The 16,535-nt window shown below is 37.1% G+C and overlaps 1 protein-coding gene across 4 annotated transcripts in view; it reads right to left on the bottom strand.

Annotated features, from left to right (window-relative positions):
• Positions 1-16,535, bottom strand: part of LOC129373220 (phospholipid-transporting ATPase ABCA1-like) — a 173,750-nt gene that overhangs the window by 123,478 nt on the left and 33,737 nt on the right. For all 4 annotated transcript variants that reach the window (XM_055051031.1, XM_055051033.1, XM_055051032.1 and 1 more), the window contains 5 exons: positions 14,804-14,943; positions 14,001-14,117; positions 8,578-8,775; positions 3,203-3,408; positions 1,763-1,939 (listed from right to left, as the gene is read on the bottom strand). In XM_055051031.1, coding sequence (XP_054907006.1) covers positions 1,763-1,939; positions 3,203-3,408; positions 8,578-8,775; positions 14,001-14,117; positions 14,804-14,943 — 838 coding nt within the window. The remainder of the gene's footprint in view (positions 1-1,762; positions 1,940-3,202; positions 3,409-8,577; positions 8,776-14,000; positions 14,118-14,803; positions 14,944-16,535) is intronic.

Here is a 16,535-nt window from a genome sequence, read left to right as displayed (position 1 = left end):
GCATGGTTGGAAGCCATTTCAACTATTTGATGCTGAATGTTACTGCCCTTTCTGTTTTAAACATTCCAGTTATTTATTTGATTGTACATCTGGGAAAGAGCTCTTTCTTACTTGAATGTTATGAGTTTTGTCTTTCCCATTTTGAAGGGAACCTAAGGAAAGTTGACCACTGTGTCACATCATATTTATACCTCAGAAAAACAGGAGGACATGTATTACTAAAGTAAATAAAGGTAGTAAAGTAAAATGATTCAACACATACAAAATATTAAAAGAAAAATTAATCAACTCTACAAGGGTTTAACCTTCACATTTTTGTCTTTCACCTATTCGTTCCCTTATAGTTTTTTTTTTTTTATTGGTCACTGTTAAATGTTTCAGATCAAACAAATCTTCCCAACCAAAGACAGCCTTGCCAAATTCAAAATGATCCAATTTTAAGATTTTTCAAATCATAATTTCACTTAGTAAGAAATACACTATTCAAATGAAGCACAACTAGTTGAGGCAACCTTGACTTCAACAACTGCTATCAAACCGTGAAGTAATTGTGGCATATTCTAATTTCTAAAACTGTATACATTTTGAATAAGGTCATGAGCTGATGGTCAGAAATTCTTCCCTATTTTCTGGTGGAGAGCTGAGTTCATAGTTTTCTTCGTGTTTGACAGACTCAGATTAACGTTGTCAGGTATTACCGTATTTTCCGGATTATAAATCGCAGCTTATTTCATAGTTTGGCCAGGGGTGCGACTTATACTCCGGAGCGACTTATGTCTGGAAGTTAACACATCATTATATCATGACAAATGTTATTTTCACAGTAAACCGCAAGAGAGCGCTGTAGGCCTGTGTTATTCTACTTTCGGTGTTAGCAGAGTTGTTTAAAGACATCAAGGACGAAGACTTCTATATATCATTGCGTTTAGTGATTTGGAATGACACAGATGGTTTGGTAAACTTGTCAGCATGTTATTTATGCTATAGTTATCTGAATAACTCTAAATATGCTAACATACCAGGCACGTTCTCAGTTCGCTGTCTGTCATGTAACGTTAGCATACCGTACATTTATTCAGCCTGTTGTTGCCTCAATTCTATTTTTATTGCCTTTCAAGATGACATGTCTGTTCTTGGTGTTGGATTAAATCAAATGAATTTCCTTCAAAAATGTAACTGATACTCCGGTGCGACGTATACATGTATTTTTCTTCTTTATTATGCACTTTATGGCTGGTGCGACTTATACTCCGGAGCGACTTATAGTCCGGAAAATACAGTACACTTTATTTGAAAGAAGAAATAATTTATTTTGAAATAAAGAAATTGACAAAAGTGCACTTGGGAGAGAATGAGATTGTAGAAAGCATTGAAACTCTGACTGGTATGTTAAATAATTAAACACAACCAAATTATAAGAAAACTTTCTGTGGTTTGGCTAAAATCACTACTTTTAATTTATTCTGGCTATTTTTCTGTCTTCTTAGATTCTACCTCCCTTGCTGACCCTCTATTTTTAACCAAATTCCCTCTTTTCTTTCGATATATGCTATAGGACACAAGCATAACAGCAAATGTATTAAAGAAAAAATATGATAGATAAACTGAAATAGTTTTTTCAGCAGGGAAATCTAAAAGTGTGTAGGTGACTACTCCATCATTTAACCATGTGGAACATGGATAAAGTGGTATCTCTTGAAAACCTACTTCTTCTACCTCCAATCACACACGTATGGTAATAGAGAAAAGCATTTGTACTCACGCATCATCAACAAAGCAAGGGTACGGGATTTGCTGGACAAAAACACCAAGTGGCTGAGACTTTGATGTTTGCAGCTGTATAATAGCGTGGTCGATCATGTCCTGCAGGTAGGCAAAGCCTCCCCAGATGTAGCGCAAGTCGTTAAAGGAGTTGTCCCTGGCTCCAGGAGACCATGACCTTATTAAAAAGAAAGTCAGACAATGAAGGCAAGTAAACCACAAACTGAGCAGCAAGGCGTCTATCCTGACCATTTTGAAAGTCATTAGTAAAATAAATAGCTTATTCTGAAAAGAAAAAAAAAAAACTGGTGTCGAACATAAATCCTCCTCCTCTGAATTAAATCTTGATCTTCTTTATTAAAGAAAAAGTTAACCATTGCAGAAATATTTGGATCTATAATAGATAGAACTGGCTAACATCAGTTCTCTTATTAACAAACGGTAAGTCAGAAAACTACAGAAGGTTTCTGTATTAATAAGAATTTTTTTCCCCATCAAATTCTTTTAAAATGCAGTCAAAATTAACAAAAAACCTATTCTGTTTTAATGTTTTGGGACCAGAAATCATAAATATAAAAAGTGAGGTAGTTGAGATGAGAGCGATGTAACTTCTTCCCAAAGCGGCATTTTAGTGCTATGTTCCTTGGGTTTTTGGGTTTGGGGCTTTTTTTGGGTTTTGATTTTTTTCCTATTAGCTACTCATGTTTCGTAGGTCTTAATATATTCTGCACTTTCTCTATTATTGTTGTGTAATTTCTTTATGCATTGTATTTTTATTTATTCTTGTGCTCTGTTTCCTGTACTTTTGCATTTAGCTCTTACTCTCAGTCTTTTTACCTTTAATTCTTTGAGCCTCAGTTCAGCTCCTTTAGTCTCCTCCCTCGGTTTTCTTGCATTTTCCTTTCCACGGCTATACCATATTTTTTATTATTAGTTCATGTGGCTCTTGCACTCCAACCTCAATATTTAATATTATTATTGTCCTTCTGTTTCATGGCTATGTATAGATGCCATCATGTTTCACTGTCAGTACCTAGGCCCTCCCAAACAATTCCTTACACAGAAATCAGAATGTGTCAGTTCACAGTCAGAAATATCACTAGGACACCTCCTACATTTAAAACTGCAGTGGACAGTTTAGGATTTATCAAGTCACACCTCAGCATCCAACTTGTCTTTTGTGTATGAAATAACCATTACATTCCTACTTTTGATCGTTTATACTTTGCAAACTATTTGTAAGCATATTGCTACTAGTGATGAAATCTATAAATGTCATCTCAATGTGACCTGAACAGTGTGGCTGCATGCAAAGACCTTCCTACAACTTATAAGACTGGGTAAATTGGAAACAACATACACTTACTTTTATGATGAAGTCCTGTGAAAAATGTTAGAAGCAATAGCAGATAAAGGAAGAGGTCGTAAGAGAAGCCCATACCTTGATTCCAATTTGTTGGTGCGCTCCACCTCATCAATGTCCATCCGGATTTTGTACTTCACATAAGGAGGGATGTGACTTGAGTTTGGATGGAGGTTCGCAAAGACAACTCCAGCCCAGAATGTGTCGTTTTTGAGATGCTCCAAGGCTTTGTTCACCAGATGGGTTTCTGTCGCGGCTGCTTCAAACTTATTCAGATCAAGACACTGTCAACAAATCAGAGAAAACCAAAAAGAAAAAAAAAAACATTTCTTACTTTAGTATTACCCCTGTATTTTTCAGAGAATGGTTGTCTTTTTATTCAAACTTCTGGATTTCACACGAGGGAATAAAGCTGAGGCAGGAATAACCTCATTAGAAGAGCAGCAGATGGATTTTTAGGAGGAAAAAAAGCTATTCACGCAGCTATTGACTAAACCACACAGAGTGTAGTTCAAATTATCCGGAGCTGCCAGGGGGGTGGGAACATGTTTTGGGCTTCAGTAGAGACGGGCAAATGAGATACAGGCTTAGTAACACTCCCCTGTTCTGCAGTCTTGTCCCCTCGTTTCACGAGACGATAATGAGCTAGCCATCCTGGGAGGCAGCCACACCTGACAGATGTCCACGCATCTCAGTGCTGCAATAGTTTTATCATTTCTTCCCCCCCAGCAGCCTGCATTCTATATCAAGCAATGGCAGAAAATATTACAGCTACTCCATTTGTTCTGTACATAATAGAGAGGATAACAGGGAACTGAAGAGTTGGATGGGCCAAAAGTTTGGATAATGGCTGAGAAAAATGTAGCGAAGAAAATGTGCTGCTGAATAATGCTGGTACCAGCTTCTGCGTACTGCAGAACATCTGGGATTTGACTGGGCCATTCGAACACATCAAAATGCATTGATCTAAGCCTTCCCATGATAAGTGGATGTTTTCATTGGGTAAAATGCTGCTGAAAGAGGAATATCTGCTATAGTGTTAAGTCAGTTATGGTAGCATACAGATGTTTTTTCCAGTACTGTCTCTATTCCAGTGAGTATATTCAGAAGTTGTCAGTTTGTACTCGAACGCAATAGTGTAATACTTAATTTAAAAGAGATAGTGACTGAAAGTCAATATGATATTACCTCCGTGATTTATACACCACTAAAACCAAAACATCCATGGACATTTTATTTTTAATTTCTCGTCTTTAACAGAGAAAACATAAAAATTTGACTTTTTTTTTTAGCCGAAAAATCTTGGGCCAATTCAGTCTAAGTACAAAAAGGCAGCCTTGTTTTAGGCACTGGATCAACTATAAAAATATTTAAACTGGATCAGACATCAATTAGCCACATTTTGATTTTGCTAAAACTAAAGACACATCTTATTTTCTTTGTTAATTTGATTAAACATTTCCTTCTGAGGGATTATTGCCACCATTAGTCTTTGAATAACAAGTTATACAATGATACTCAATACTAGAATAGACCACAGAAGGTGTTTTCAGTGTGTAAAACATTTTTCTATGAAACTGACCCTATTCACCTCCTAAAGAGGGAGCAGGGCCTCAGGGACCATAGGCGTGTAGGAGAAACATTCCTACACGCCAGAAAATTTACATCTATTGCATTTACAAATCCCTCAGAGCCTCTCCAGTCTGTTTACTTTGTTCTTTTGTCATGTTGGAACATAAGCACCATTCTTTGTTAACCTCAGTCCAAACAGCCAAGATGCTCCTCGAGGGCACAAACTCGATGTTTATGAATTTTATATAGCTTTCTTTCAATGACCACTGGGCTAGCAGCCAAATTTCAGCAAAATTATGTCATTAATCTGACTTCAGCTTGATAAAACAAAAAAACAAAGGCCAGACCACGCTGAGAGCTCGGCTTTTCTCTTCGAACCCACACACGCAGTTGTTTAGACATAGCTGCAACATGGCTGCTAATTTAAAGTATTTCTTGAGATACACAAACACCGGATGAGTTACAGCCAATGTTCTAGTCGAGAGACCGTGCAAGTGAGAACCATCGCATCTGCTGTTTATCCTTTAAACTTGTATACTCGTGAGGAAAAAAAAAACTCCAGTGCTCATACAATGACTGATACTGAATATTATTCTATTAAAAAAAGCATTCATTTGAAGCAGTGTATCAATCTCTGTGAGCATCAGACCAGTGTTATTAGTAGTAACTAATTGAGTTTATTCCCAGGGATGCAAATTATGCAGTGGCAATTATTATTTTATCTGCTCCACCAAAAACTCAATATGGTTTTAACAAAATAGAAAGAGGATGGGAGAAGTAATTTCATTCACTGCTTTTAAATGTGCAATTAGGCATAAATTTAGGGGAATTTTGTATATGTTTAAGTTTGGCCAACTCTTTTATTTTGAAGGATATTTGTCGTTATTCTGCAGGATGATGTACAGCAATATTGTGCTTACATTTCTGCTGTTCACATTGGTTAGACAAACCCTTTAAATAAAGTAAGTACATGACCATAGCCCTCCATTAACATGCACAAAATGTCCATGCTACTGAAAATGGAGGTGAGAGGAGTGGGCATTTGAAAAACAAGATAAAAACATAACCCCGGCTAATGAGGCAACTGTTTAGCGAGGCTCAGGATGTTCTTGAATTCTTTCATTATTTTTTTTAATAATGTTGATATTATCACCACCTACTGCCAAAATGTGACCATGCTTAGAAGTTAAAAACCCTTCAACAAATCAACATTTTAAACAGTAAGATTACATTTGAAACAAATTGTGAACTAGTACAGCAGCAGTCTTAATCAACAATTCTGAAAAGTGTGCTATGCATTATATTAAACCTCCTTTACTCTGACACCCCAAAATTAAATTAGGTGTTAGGGTTTTCAAAAATCACATAGTAAATAAAGTCAACCCTAGTTTAATTTAATCCCATAAATTCAGCTGTTCTGTGAATGCCTCGTAGCATCATTAAGACCAAGAAACACAACACATGGATTAGAGTTAAACTTTTAGAGAAGTTTAAAGCAGGCTTATGCTGGGATTTGAGTCTTTAGTTGTAATTTCACAGAAAAATTGTTACTTATGTTAGATGTCGGCAAAGTGCTTTAATCTTCTCTTGTCCGTACACTTTAAGCGCTGCCTATTGTTTTAGCATTCCACTTTGCTCTAAAGATCCATTAAGCAAAATGACTTTCCATGTTGGTCTGATGCTTTTCATATTTTGACTAAATATGGAGTTTTATGAAGGATAATTTTACAATTTTACGTCAACTTATTCCCTTGCTTATTAAAAAAAATGTAATTTCAATAAATATGCATGTATCCACTGGAGTGAACAAAGCTAGAAAATATGTTAGAATAGTTCTGTTATGTGTTTGGACTGAAAACAAAATCAACTAAGAAAACAGATTACAGTGTTATGTTCGGCATACCACAGGGAGTTACACTACCATGTTACCTGCTGGTGAATTATTATGAGTGTGTTTATATTTTGGCTCCACAGAAAAAAGAGACAGAAAAAAAATCTACTGCTATAGACTGTCAATATATCACTGTCAACCATATTATGTGTGTATTTTTACACACAGAAGCCTGTTTAATGGCCTTTCACATTTATTTCAGTCTTCTCTATGACAGTGCTTTCATTATATGATTATCATAGATGTGTTACGGTGACAGACCTTGATAGGTTGTTAAGTCAGAGGTAGAGTTTAATGAGCAAGCACACTAATCCTCTTCAGGTTGTCCTCCACAAAAGGAGGAAAAGGACAAAAGCAGAGAGATGGAGGGATATTTCAAGAAGCTGCAGCCTTGATTTTGGTTTGAACAATAGCAGTGAATAGATCCTGCAACAAAAGAGCTGGAAAACAATAAAGTACTGTGCTAAACAAGGACATGTTAGATTTAACGCACCCAGCTAACAAATTGTGGCACCCCTGATGTTCTGGCAGATGACAGATGAGACAGTTGTGAACAAAAGATTCAGAGATAAATTAAAGTAAACCGACAATTATTTAGAGATACATGACTGATCCAAAAGATTCCGTCTTCTCTCAAGACTGAGAAAAAGAGAAATCATGCTGATAAGGAAGCTGATGCTACAGCCTCAAATAATCTTAGTACAAAGTTTTTTGACTTTACAGAGGGTAAAAGTGCCACGTTACTGCTTGAAACTGTCAGTAAGCAGCAACACTGTGATTAAAAATTTCTTCAAATGTGTCATTAATTAAAACATTTTATTTTATCTGGTGATCCAAAGGATATCTAAAAACTACTACTGTGACCACTGTTTTACTGTGTTTCGACATCCGCGTCCCTCACAGATTTATTTTTAATTATTTAGCAACCACTTCTTCATAATGCATCAAAAACAAACAAAGATGACTGCAGTGTGCTTACTGACTCCATGCCTATTTATTTTTTAAAACTTTATCTATTGGTGCCTGCAATGCAGACTACAAAATCACTTTAATTGCTGCTGTTGTACAACTGCATCCGTCCTGCACTTCTGTGGCCTGTGGACACACGGGAATGAAAAATACTGTATGCTTTTCAGCAGTGAGCTTCTACTTTAGTTACTCGATCTAGTAAATTATGTTAGATCACTACAATTCCAACCAGCTATAGAAAGTAACTATCTCAATTGACTAATACACCAACATTACAAATGGAAAACCTCACATTGGGATAACCTGTTTTTTACTGTTCATGAGGATGCCTTGAAAAAACCTAAATCTCTTGTGTCTTGTAATAACAACTCTGCTATGGCAAAAAGAACAATGGTAATGGAAGTATAATCTCCCAGCATATCACAAAAGACTGCTCAGGAAAGGGTTTAAAACACTAATGAACCCATAGGCATTGATCCAAACTAAAACTCTCTAGATCTCAATCCGATCAAGCCTGGACAGAAAAGCACACAAGGCTGACGAAAACAGGCTCAATGCTGCAAACTCAAAGAAGCATGACTTTCAGCCACCAATATCCAGATGCCAAACAGCACAGGACTCCCTCTGAGTCATCGTGTCCGAGCCCAAACAGGCCGGAGCTTTCTTGATTGCCCTGCAGGGGAAAAGCTCAGAATGACATAAGAGGTTGTAATGTTGTGAGTACAGGGATATATTCAGTGGGGAGGTTTTCTGTATTTATGCTACCAAACTAACCTATTGCGTCAGCCGTTTTCCAGCATCAACTCCAACCAAGAAAAATGTCAAGAATAATATAAATCAAATATCAAATAAATGACTTAAAGAGGAAAGACTCAACTAGAGCAAAGATGGAAGAGCAATAAAATGCTCAGCAAATTTAATGAAAAGAATTGAGTTTCAAAACCTAAATAGCAGAGAAATCTCTAAAATGTAAAGTGCTGTGCACAAAAAAAAAGAAAAAAGACATAGCTATATTACATACATTCATAAACTTGGAGAGGAGCTTCAGGATTTCAGTGGTGGAGTTGTAAACATCCCGCCAGTCGTAGGGTGGCATGCCAGGTGGACGGTCTTCTGGAGCGCCATTGTACAGGAAGTTCTCCAGCAGCTCAGCTGTCCATCCTGTTCCAATGAGGCGCTGGTTGAGGGCAGCAGCAAATATGGGATTTGCCACCAGAGTCTGATTTTGACACCAAGAAGATGTATGTGATTAGCCTGCAGCTTTCAGTTGTTATAAGCACAAAAACGGCAGTGAGAAGAAAAAATTGAATTAAAGGGGGAGTAATGGGGTCTGATACTGTGGGAAAATATTCTAATGAAGGGTAAGGCAGGTCAGATTTAAGTAGGGCTGGAATTAACTTTTTAGTGGGTTCAAGACAACTTTTCAAGCTCAAAAATCTTTTTGAGTATGCTCTTTCAATAAAAATTCTAAACTTATTGACATAGTCAATAGATCTGAACAACAATCAACTGTGTAAGCAAAATGCAAAAAGTTATACAAATTTTTCAGAGTAGAAATAAATCCTATTCAAATCTTGTAGCATATTGAGAACCCATAAACAATTATTTCATTAGGGGAAAACATGTGCATCGTCTCTTCTAAACCTGACATAAAAGGATGGAACTGCTTCAGTGATGCAACAAATTAGCAAAGCTTATATGCGGCTGAGAATGGGAACAAGTGCAGCAGTAATATAGACATTTAAATGTCCCTCATACAAAAGTTCTTGAAGAATGCATTCATTCTACTCCCACCTTTTTAGTTTAAAAGTGATGCCCTTCACTTACAAGCCATAACCATTTCCTTCCTCCTCCCCAAGTGCTATACATATTTCATATAAAATGAAGGGACTATTGCTGCCGGACAATCATTAAAGCCATTACAATTAGGCCTCTGCGAGAGAACGTGAAAGAAACTTATAGGGAGGGGGATCTGGTGTAGAAACTGAGCTGAACGTCAGCTGAGCACTGGTCATCTGTTGCGCTAAATCCTGACGTGACATCTTCTGCCAACTGTGCTCAGTGGCATTTCATCGTCAACACTTCTCATGACATTATGCCACACCTAAAAACAGAGTGTCACATGAAATAATGTTTCTGCTATGTAACCTTTAGGAATAAAAGGCAAATACATCTTAGCTTTTATTGTGGCCGATACATTAAAAACACGCAACATCCAAATAAATGTTCATCTTCACAGATGTGGAATTATGATTAAAATTGTTTGTCGTCATGGTCTGACATCCAAGTTCAGGATTTAATGCATTAGGACATAATAAAATTGTTTTGTTTTAACTAGGTTCTTAAATTATTTAATCTAAAAGACAAAACATTTCTAGATGAGAATGCCAAATGAAGGCCTTATTTCTAAAAAAAAAAAAAAAAAAAAAAAAGGCAGTACAAAGAAACCTGATGTAGCACCTGAACAAACAGTGAAGCACAGTGGTAGAGTGGTAATGATTAGACCTCTACATGAATAAAATTGTGATAGGACCTGAAAGGTACTGTGATGAAACAAATGTTCACAAAACTTAAGGAACTGAAGCAATTCAACAAAAGAATTTCATAATTCAAAGAAAGAATGATGTTTAAGACAGATAGTCGAAGAAAGCACAACGACTGCAAATCATTGATGCTAAAGTGGGTCACAACCCTTCAAGTCATGGGCTGTACTCTATTTTTTCTACATCTTTGCCAAATAAGTATTGTTTGTATGTTACAATTGAATTAAAGATCACTTTAATTTGTGGAAAGGCATAGAGTCTAGCATCAAAAGAGTTTGTACCTTTACTTTCTTTATCTCATGGGTTTATGTCATGTAGAAGTGCTGTGCACTTCTACATGACGGAGCGTAGCTGTTAAAGTGTTTGTTCAGCTGAAGTTTGTGTCTGAACGGGTTGTCCACCGCTTAATGTTCTGCGGCATTTGAACCAAAATTGTTGTAGATGCACAGTTTGACCTCCCAGGTCAAGTGTTAAATGAACTTATTTGTCATGAGACTGTCTTCCAGTGACAAAGTCAAATGGGTTTGCTTTTCTTCCTAAAAGAAATGTAAACCTTTGATCCGCATGATGGCTGTACAATTTTCCAAGGTCAAAAGGTCTCTAAAAGGATGCACCAGAGTGGATGTTTGCAGACAGTGGTCCTGGCCATTCTATGGCACCACTGGCTACCTCCGAGTCACATGCTTTGTGACATGTTTGAATGCATTACCATGATTCAAATGTATGTCTCGTTATGTTTATTTTATCATGTCTGATGAGACATGAGATATTTCATCCCTACTCTAGTCGCATGGTTGGAGATACTGGAGTAAAACAGCAGCCTGTAACCTTGAGAGACCTCTACAGATGACGAACCTTTGAAAGCCACAAGTTTCATAGTGAGCGGTGGGCAAAAAGCCGGGCTGGGAGAAAATGAAGACAAAGGAGGATTCCAGGTCCATTTGTGTAAAGGTTAGGGCTAGGGTAATGAATACCCTTGCTATATGGAGCTCCCGATGTTTGCTTCCCTCCAGCTGCCTATAAGCTCATTTGGAGTGACACCGGAGTAATGTCAGTGTCAAGGAAATACAGCGAGAGGCAAACAAAGAGCAAGAGAGGAGGAGGAAAGAGAAGTGGTGGCGAAGAGTCTGCAACCTTTATTTCTGCTGGATAATCCCCTCCGCCAGGATGAGAATTATCCTGCACTTATCCATAATTACTTTTCTCCCTCGGTTTTCGTACCCAACAGAAGGTGCTGTAAATTGATGCACACAGCATGTATGTGTTAACCTGCAGCTTCATTCTCCCACCTCTTATTTTAGTTTTTTGCTTAGTTTTTTTTTTCACAGAAAAATTTGCCAATCCTTGTAACAACTGCATAATTTTAGTGGTTTTTCCTTTCCTACTTTGATAGAAAAAGAAAAGGTTTTGTTGTGCCAACATAAATGTTGATGCCTTTAATGAGAATAATGTTCACAATTCAGCCAATCTATAAACGGTATTCATTTTCTTTGCTGCAGATAAGATGCAACGCAGAGTGGGAAAAAATGGAAGTTGTAGTATTGTAGGATTAGAGGACTTATATCTCAGCCAGATCTACAGAAACTCATCCATGCGTTTATCTTTAGTTGCACTGATTACTGCAACAGCGTCTTCACAGGCCTGGCAACAAATCAATCAAACAGCTGCAGCAGATCCAGAACACTGCTGCTTGCGTTCTCACTAAAACCAGGAAGATAGAGCACATAAGACCAGTTTCAAAGTCCCAACACTGGCTCCCTATCGCTCAGAGAGTACACTTTAAAAATATTATTTTTAGTTTATAAATCACTGAATGGCTTAGCACCACAATACCTTAAAGGTCTATTGTTGTTGTATCAACCTTCCAAACCTCTCAAGTCTTCTGGTTCTGGTCTGCTCTGCATAACCAGAACCAGATCCAAACGAGGATCTGGTACAAACTTTGTTCCAGAGTTTGTACCACAACTCTGGAACAAACTTCCAGCTGAAACACTGAGTGAGTTTAAATCTTGACTAAAAAGCCACTTCTTTAGAATTGAATTCGAAATGTATGACGGGACTTGACATAATGTAATATTTTAACTGTTGATTCAATGTTGCATGACTTTGTGTTTATGATGTAAAGCTCTTTGAAATGCCTTGCTGCTGAAATGTGCTTTATACAAATCAATTTATACAAATCAAATTTGATTGATTGATTTTAATACGGTAGATGTTAGTTTCTGTGCCAAAACAATTCCCAATTGTGACATAAAACACAACTAGGCAGTTATAAGTATTTTTGAGGAGATTTAAAGACCTCTTCAGGCAGCTGTGGACCCAAACCCCCCACAAATACAGGATCCCGTGTATATAAATATCAGCTTTTATATAATTTGACCAAGTGTCAAATTATATAGCAACTACTATATTACAGTCTACAATTAATTCAAACTTGTGCACTCTATTCTTGTGGGGTTTTTTCTGCAAAAAGAATGATTTAAATGGATAAGTAAAATGCCTAATTACCAAATGTATGCCAATGTTGAGTCTATGTAATCCTCTGACTGACGATGTTTGTTAAGTAATTCCCATTTCCTCTCAAAGGACAGCCTTTATACTTCCTAAGAATGAAAGAATTTCATCCCGTGGGCTGGAGTGGAGCACAACTGCTGATATGAACAATTTTCTGAGACAACTTGTTCATTATTTTTGACTGAACTGCAGAAGTAGGGCCTACAGGAGAGAGCGAGCTGTAGACAGTGCAGCGCAGGCTGCTAAAATTGATCCTGCTCATCTTTTGATCCCTGGGTTGTTGTTAGTGTCAGACTCGGCCTCATGTGAGACACTGGATTGTGAATGTGTGTCGAGTAAAAAATAAAACAAAGCAAGGCACAGGCCTGCACTTCCAAGCACACGAGGCTCAGCAAAAACTGAAGTGCCCTATGCCCTTTTTGTGCATCCTTTTTTACATCGCTGCTGAAGCAAGCAACTGCTTGGTAATTTTCCTCTATAATTTGATGGGACTAAATGCCAAGACAACCTATTGCAGACTAAAGTAGTCAGGTTTTTGCAGTGTAAATTGGTCATTTAAAACTGTCTGCTTCAGGCATCCACAGACTGCTATTTGGTGTGGAGAGATCTTCAGCTTTACGGTTTACAACAGGCTAAGACACTTGTATAACATCTAAAAATTTTCTTCATGCAGCTCCTTTTAATGAGATACCAGAAACAGTGCTTAGTTTCATCCTGCCTCCTGAACCTTATATTAGTTACTCTCATTCTGCACAGCTGTTCCTTCAGTCAGCTGTCAGGCACTGTGCTTCCTGGCCCCAGGAAGAATCAGCCTGAATACTCTCATCCTTTAAAAAAACACATCTTGTGATTTGGAATATAAAACACTACAGATTTATAGTTTTAATAATTATGAGCACAGCTACATTTTTTAGTGCCGCAATTGTTCTAAATCTAGAACTTAGAGGTCAGCATATCTATTGCTAAATCAATCTAACAAATAAAGATCTGAATTACTTTAAAATAATAATGGCTATTATTTCTCTGTAAGTATTAGTTTTTGTATGCACGGCTGTATGGATTTTTCTTTTATGCACATAATAACGTCAAAACAGCTTGTGCGCATCATTTTGCTGTGTTTTGCTGGACTAGCAATGACTGCTGGAGACAGGCACCCTACAGAGACAAGCAGGTATATACAATAAATAGATGCATAATTTATCAGCTAATACCAATATAAGAGGCATTACAGAAAACCAAAACTTTTTTTACCATGTGAAAAACTTACACTTTTTTTTCTTTTACCTTGAAATTACAAAGAAAACCTTTCAGATAACCTAAGCAAAATAATAAAAAAAACAAATAAAACAGCGGTAATTCTGTGAGGATCTGCTTCGTTGAGCCTCACCCGCAACGTGTTGACTTGAGGGCTATTCTGCAGAAAATCCCAGACTCGTGGGCCAAGTTCATTCCAAGAGTCTGCCAGCTCCTTTAACATGGCAAGAGAGTTGAAAGTGCTGTTTGCCTGGAACAAAAAACAAAACACACACAAAAAAAACAAGGAACAAACAATGTTTAGCAAAACAAACTCCAACTCACCCTTCCTTCCTCTCAATGGGAGGCACTAAGACTTATGTTCATGTTAGGCCAACATATACATTATAGTGCTCTACAATTTCACTCTCAGGAGGAACTCATTACATTGCGACTCCACTAAAACCTCCTTCCACAACCACTTCTTATCCTGCCTCTGACCCCCAAACCTCCCAGGGGGTGGAAGTAAATTCTTGTTTTTGCTCTATAACACTGACTTGTAAGCATTTAGTGTGTGGTGTGAAAAGGGTCGGCTTGAGTAGAGCACCGGGGCTGTGGCTGTGAAGCTGCACGCCCTCATTATACAATCACTGTGGAAAATTCACCCTTCACATTGAGTTTGTTTCGCCTGAAATTATGCTGATCTCTTGGAGAAAAATCATGTCATGAAATGATAAAACGTTCATTAAAAAGGCCTCAAGTCTACATATTACATTCTTTTTTTCTTCAGCCCCATTTGTGAAGTGTGACATCCATGCTTTATACAAATTGAAAGTATTCTCTAGTTAGAATTAACTATGCACCAAATAACATATTTGAATATATATACTGATTTCCAGCTATGTAAGATGCATAACATGATTTTTTTCTCTCTCTCTCTTTTTGTTCCGAACCTACTTCCTTCACCAGGAGGCGAGCAGCAGGTGTATCAGGTGCGTAGAGGACCTTCCCTTGCAATAATGGCTTGAAGGTGGTCCAAATGTAACGCAGACCAGGTGTGCCCTCCAGGGTGTGGACAAGATTCTGACAAAAGGCATCTGCAGAAGACAGGAGGTGAGCAGAGAAGTTTGGGAAAGTCAAATCAAAGGCCAAGAGAACATTGACAAACAGGAGTTCAACATGTAGTAGCTGTCTTGAATTTGTGAGCATCTAATTCTCGTCTTTTCAGAAATAATCTGTGAATATAAACCTTGTGATTTTAATTTGATGCGCAATCCTTATGAAAAAATATTCAACTGGCGTGAATGTTTTCCAGATTTTGAATTCTCTTTTTTAATCACAAATATTAAACAAGCTTCTTTCATGCCAAAAGGAGTCTGATTTTAACAAACCAACAACTACTAATTAGAACTATCTAGTGTAAAGAGTTGGCATAAGCATTAGGGCTATTTAAATAAAATCTTGAATTAAATTTGAAAATTAAAGACTCAGGGTAAATGCAAAATGCAGGTTTAAATTAAACCAGCCATCCAAACCAACCTGGCAATGTGAAAAAGTAAATGACCCCTTTCTAAATTATGACTTTTTAGGCCAACTGGGAGAGAGAGAACATTTTTCTGATGTTCCTAAGACTACAAAAGACATTGCTTGCCCTTTCGCACAAGTATCCTTCAAATTTGTGAAGTTTGTGGAGCCCTATTTAGTATTACATGAAGGACATTCAACCAAATATGTTTGTTCAAGCAAAATCACATAAATTATCTCTTCATTAGTGCAAAACTTGATTTCTAACTTTCATCAAAGTTAGATATCAACTACATAATATGCTTATTGTATATTTATTTGATGATCGAAACAAATATACAATAGTGTTGTGTTGTCTCGCCATTCTGCTGCTGACAAAATATGACCTGCAAAAAAGAGAAAAGTAGTTGCATCTCAAATACTTGTCCAATAAAAGTTACATTTACGAGAACAACAACAAACCCAATCTTCTGTTTGACTTACAGTCACCACAGGACGCCCCAAAGACCCCGTTTGAGGGGTTCTATGTTTGAGAATATCCTTTGCAGCAGCAGTTAACTTTTAGAAGTGTGAGAAAGAGAAAACACATACAATTTTTTCTTGATAGAAGTTTTCTTGTCATGCTTTAAAGAGCACGACAAGAAAGAAAGATTTTCAACATGGGGAAAATATCGATCTAATCAGAGCACTTCAGCACAGATGTCTTTATATAAGCTGTAGCCTTGATTAAGGACTTCTTCACAAACTAAATACTCATGTACGAGGTCACTTGACTGATTTTAGTTTATTTTTCCACAACTCTATTTTACTTAATTACTCAGAATGTGATGAGAGAACGACAAAAAAAAGTGAACATTAATGACAAACATCTCAATTAACAACATAAACCAACAATTCAATGGAAGCATGTTTCTGGTGATTTTAAGTCCAACATTTGTAGAATGACCGAAGTTTTGTTTATTGGAGAGTAAGTGATTGTTTACCATACTTGGAGGATTCAAAGTGATCTTATTAGTGAAATGTTCAATGGAAATTTCAGTCATGAATAAAATCGCTCAATTAAATGGACACTGATTCAGTTATAACTACAAGAGCTTTGGAAAAAGGAAGTTGCAGAGAGGATATGTTTATCATGTTTTTTTTCCGCTGAAAAACACTGACAGGC

The sequence above is a fragment of the Poeciliopsis prolifica genome, unplaced genomic scaffold (genome assembly GCF_027474105.1).
Source record: "Poeciliopsis prolifica strain line A6 unplaced genomic scaffold, Auburn_PproV2 SCAFFOLD032, whole genome shotgun sequence".
Lineage (NCBI taxonomy): Eukaryota > Metazoa > Chordata > Actinopteri > Cyprinodontiformes > Poeciliidae > Poeciliopsis > Poeciliopsis prolifica.
This window is presented reverse-complemented; position numbering and strand designations above follow the sequence as displayed.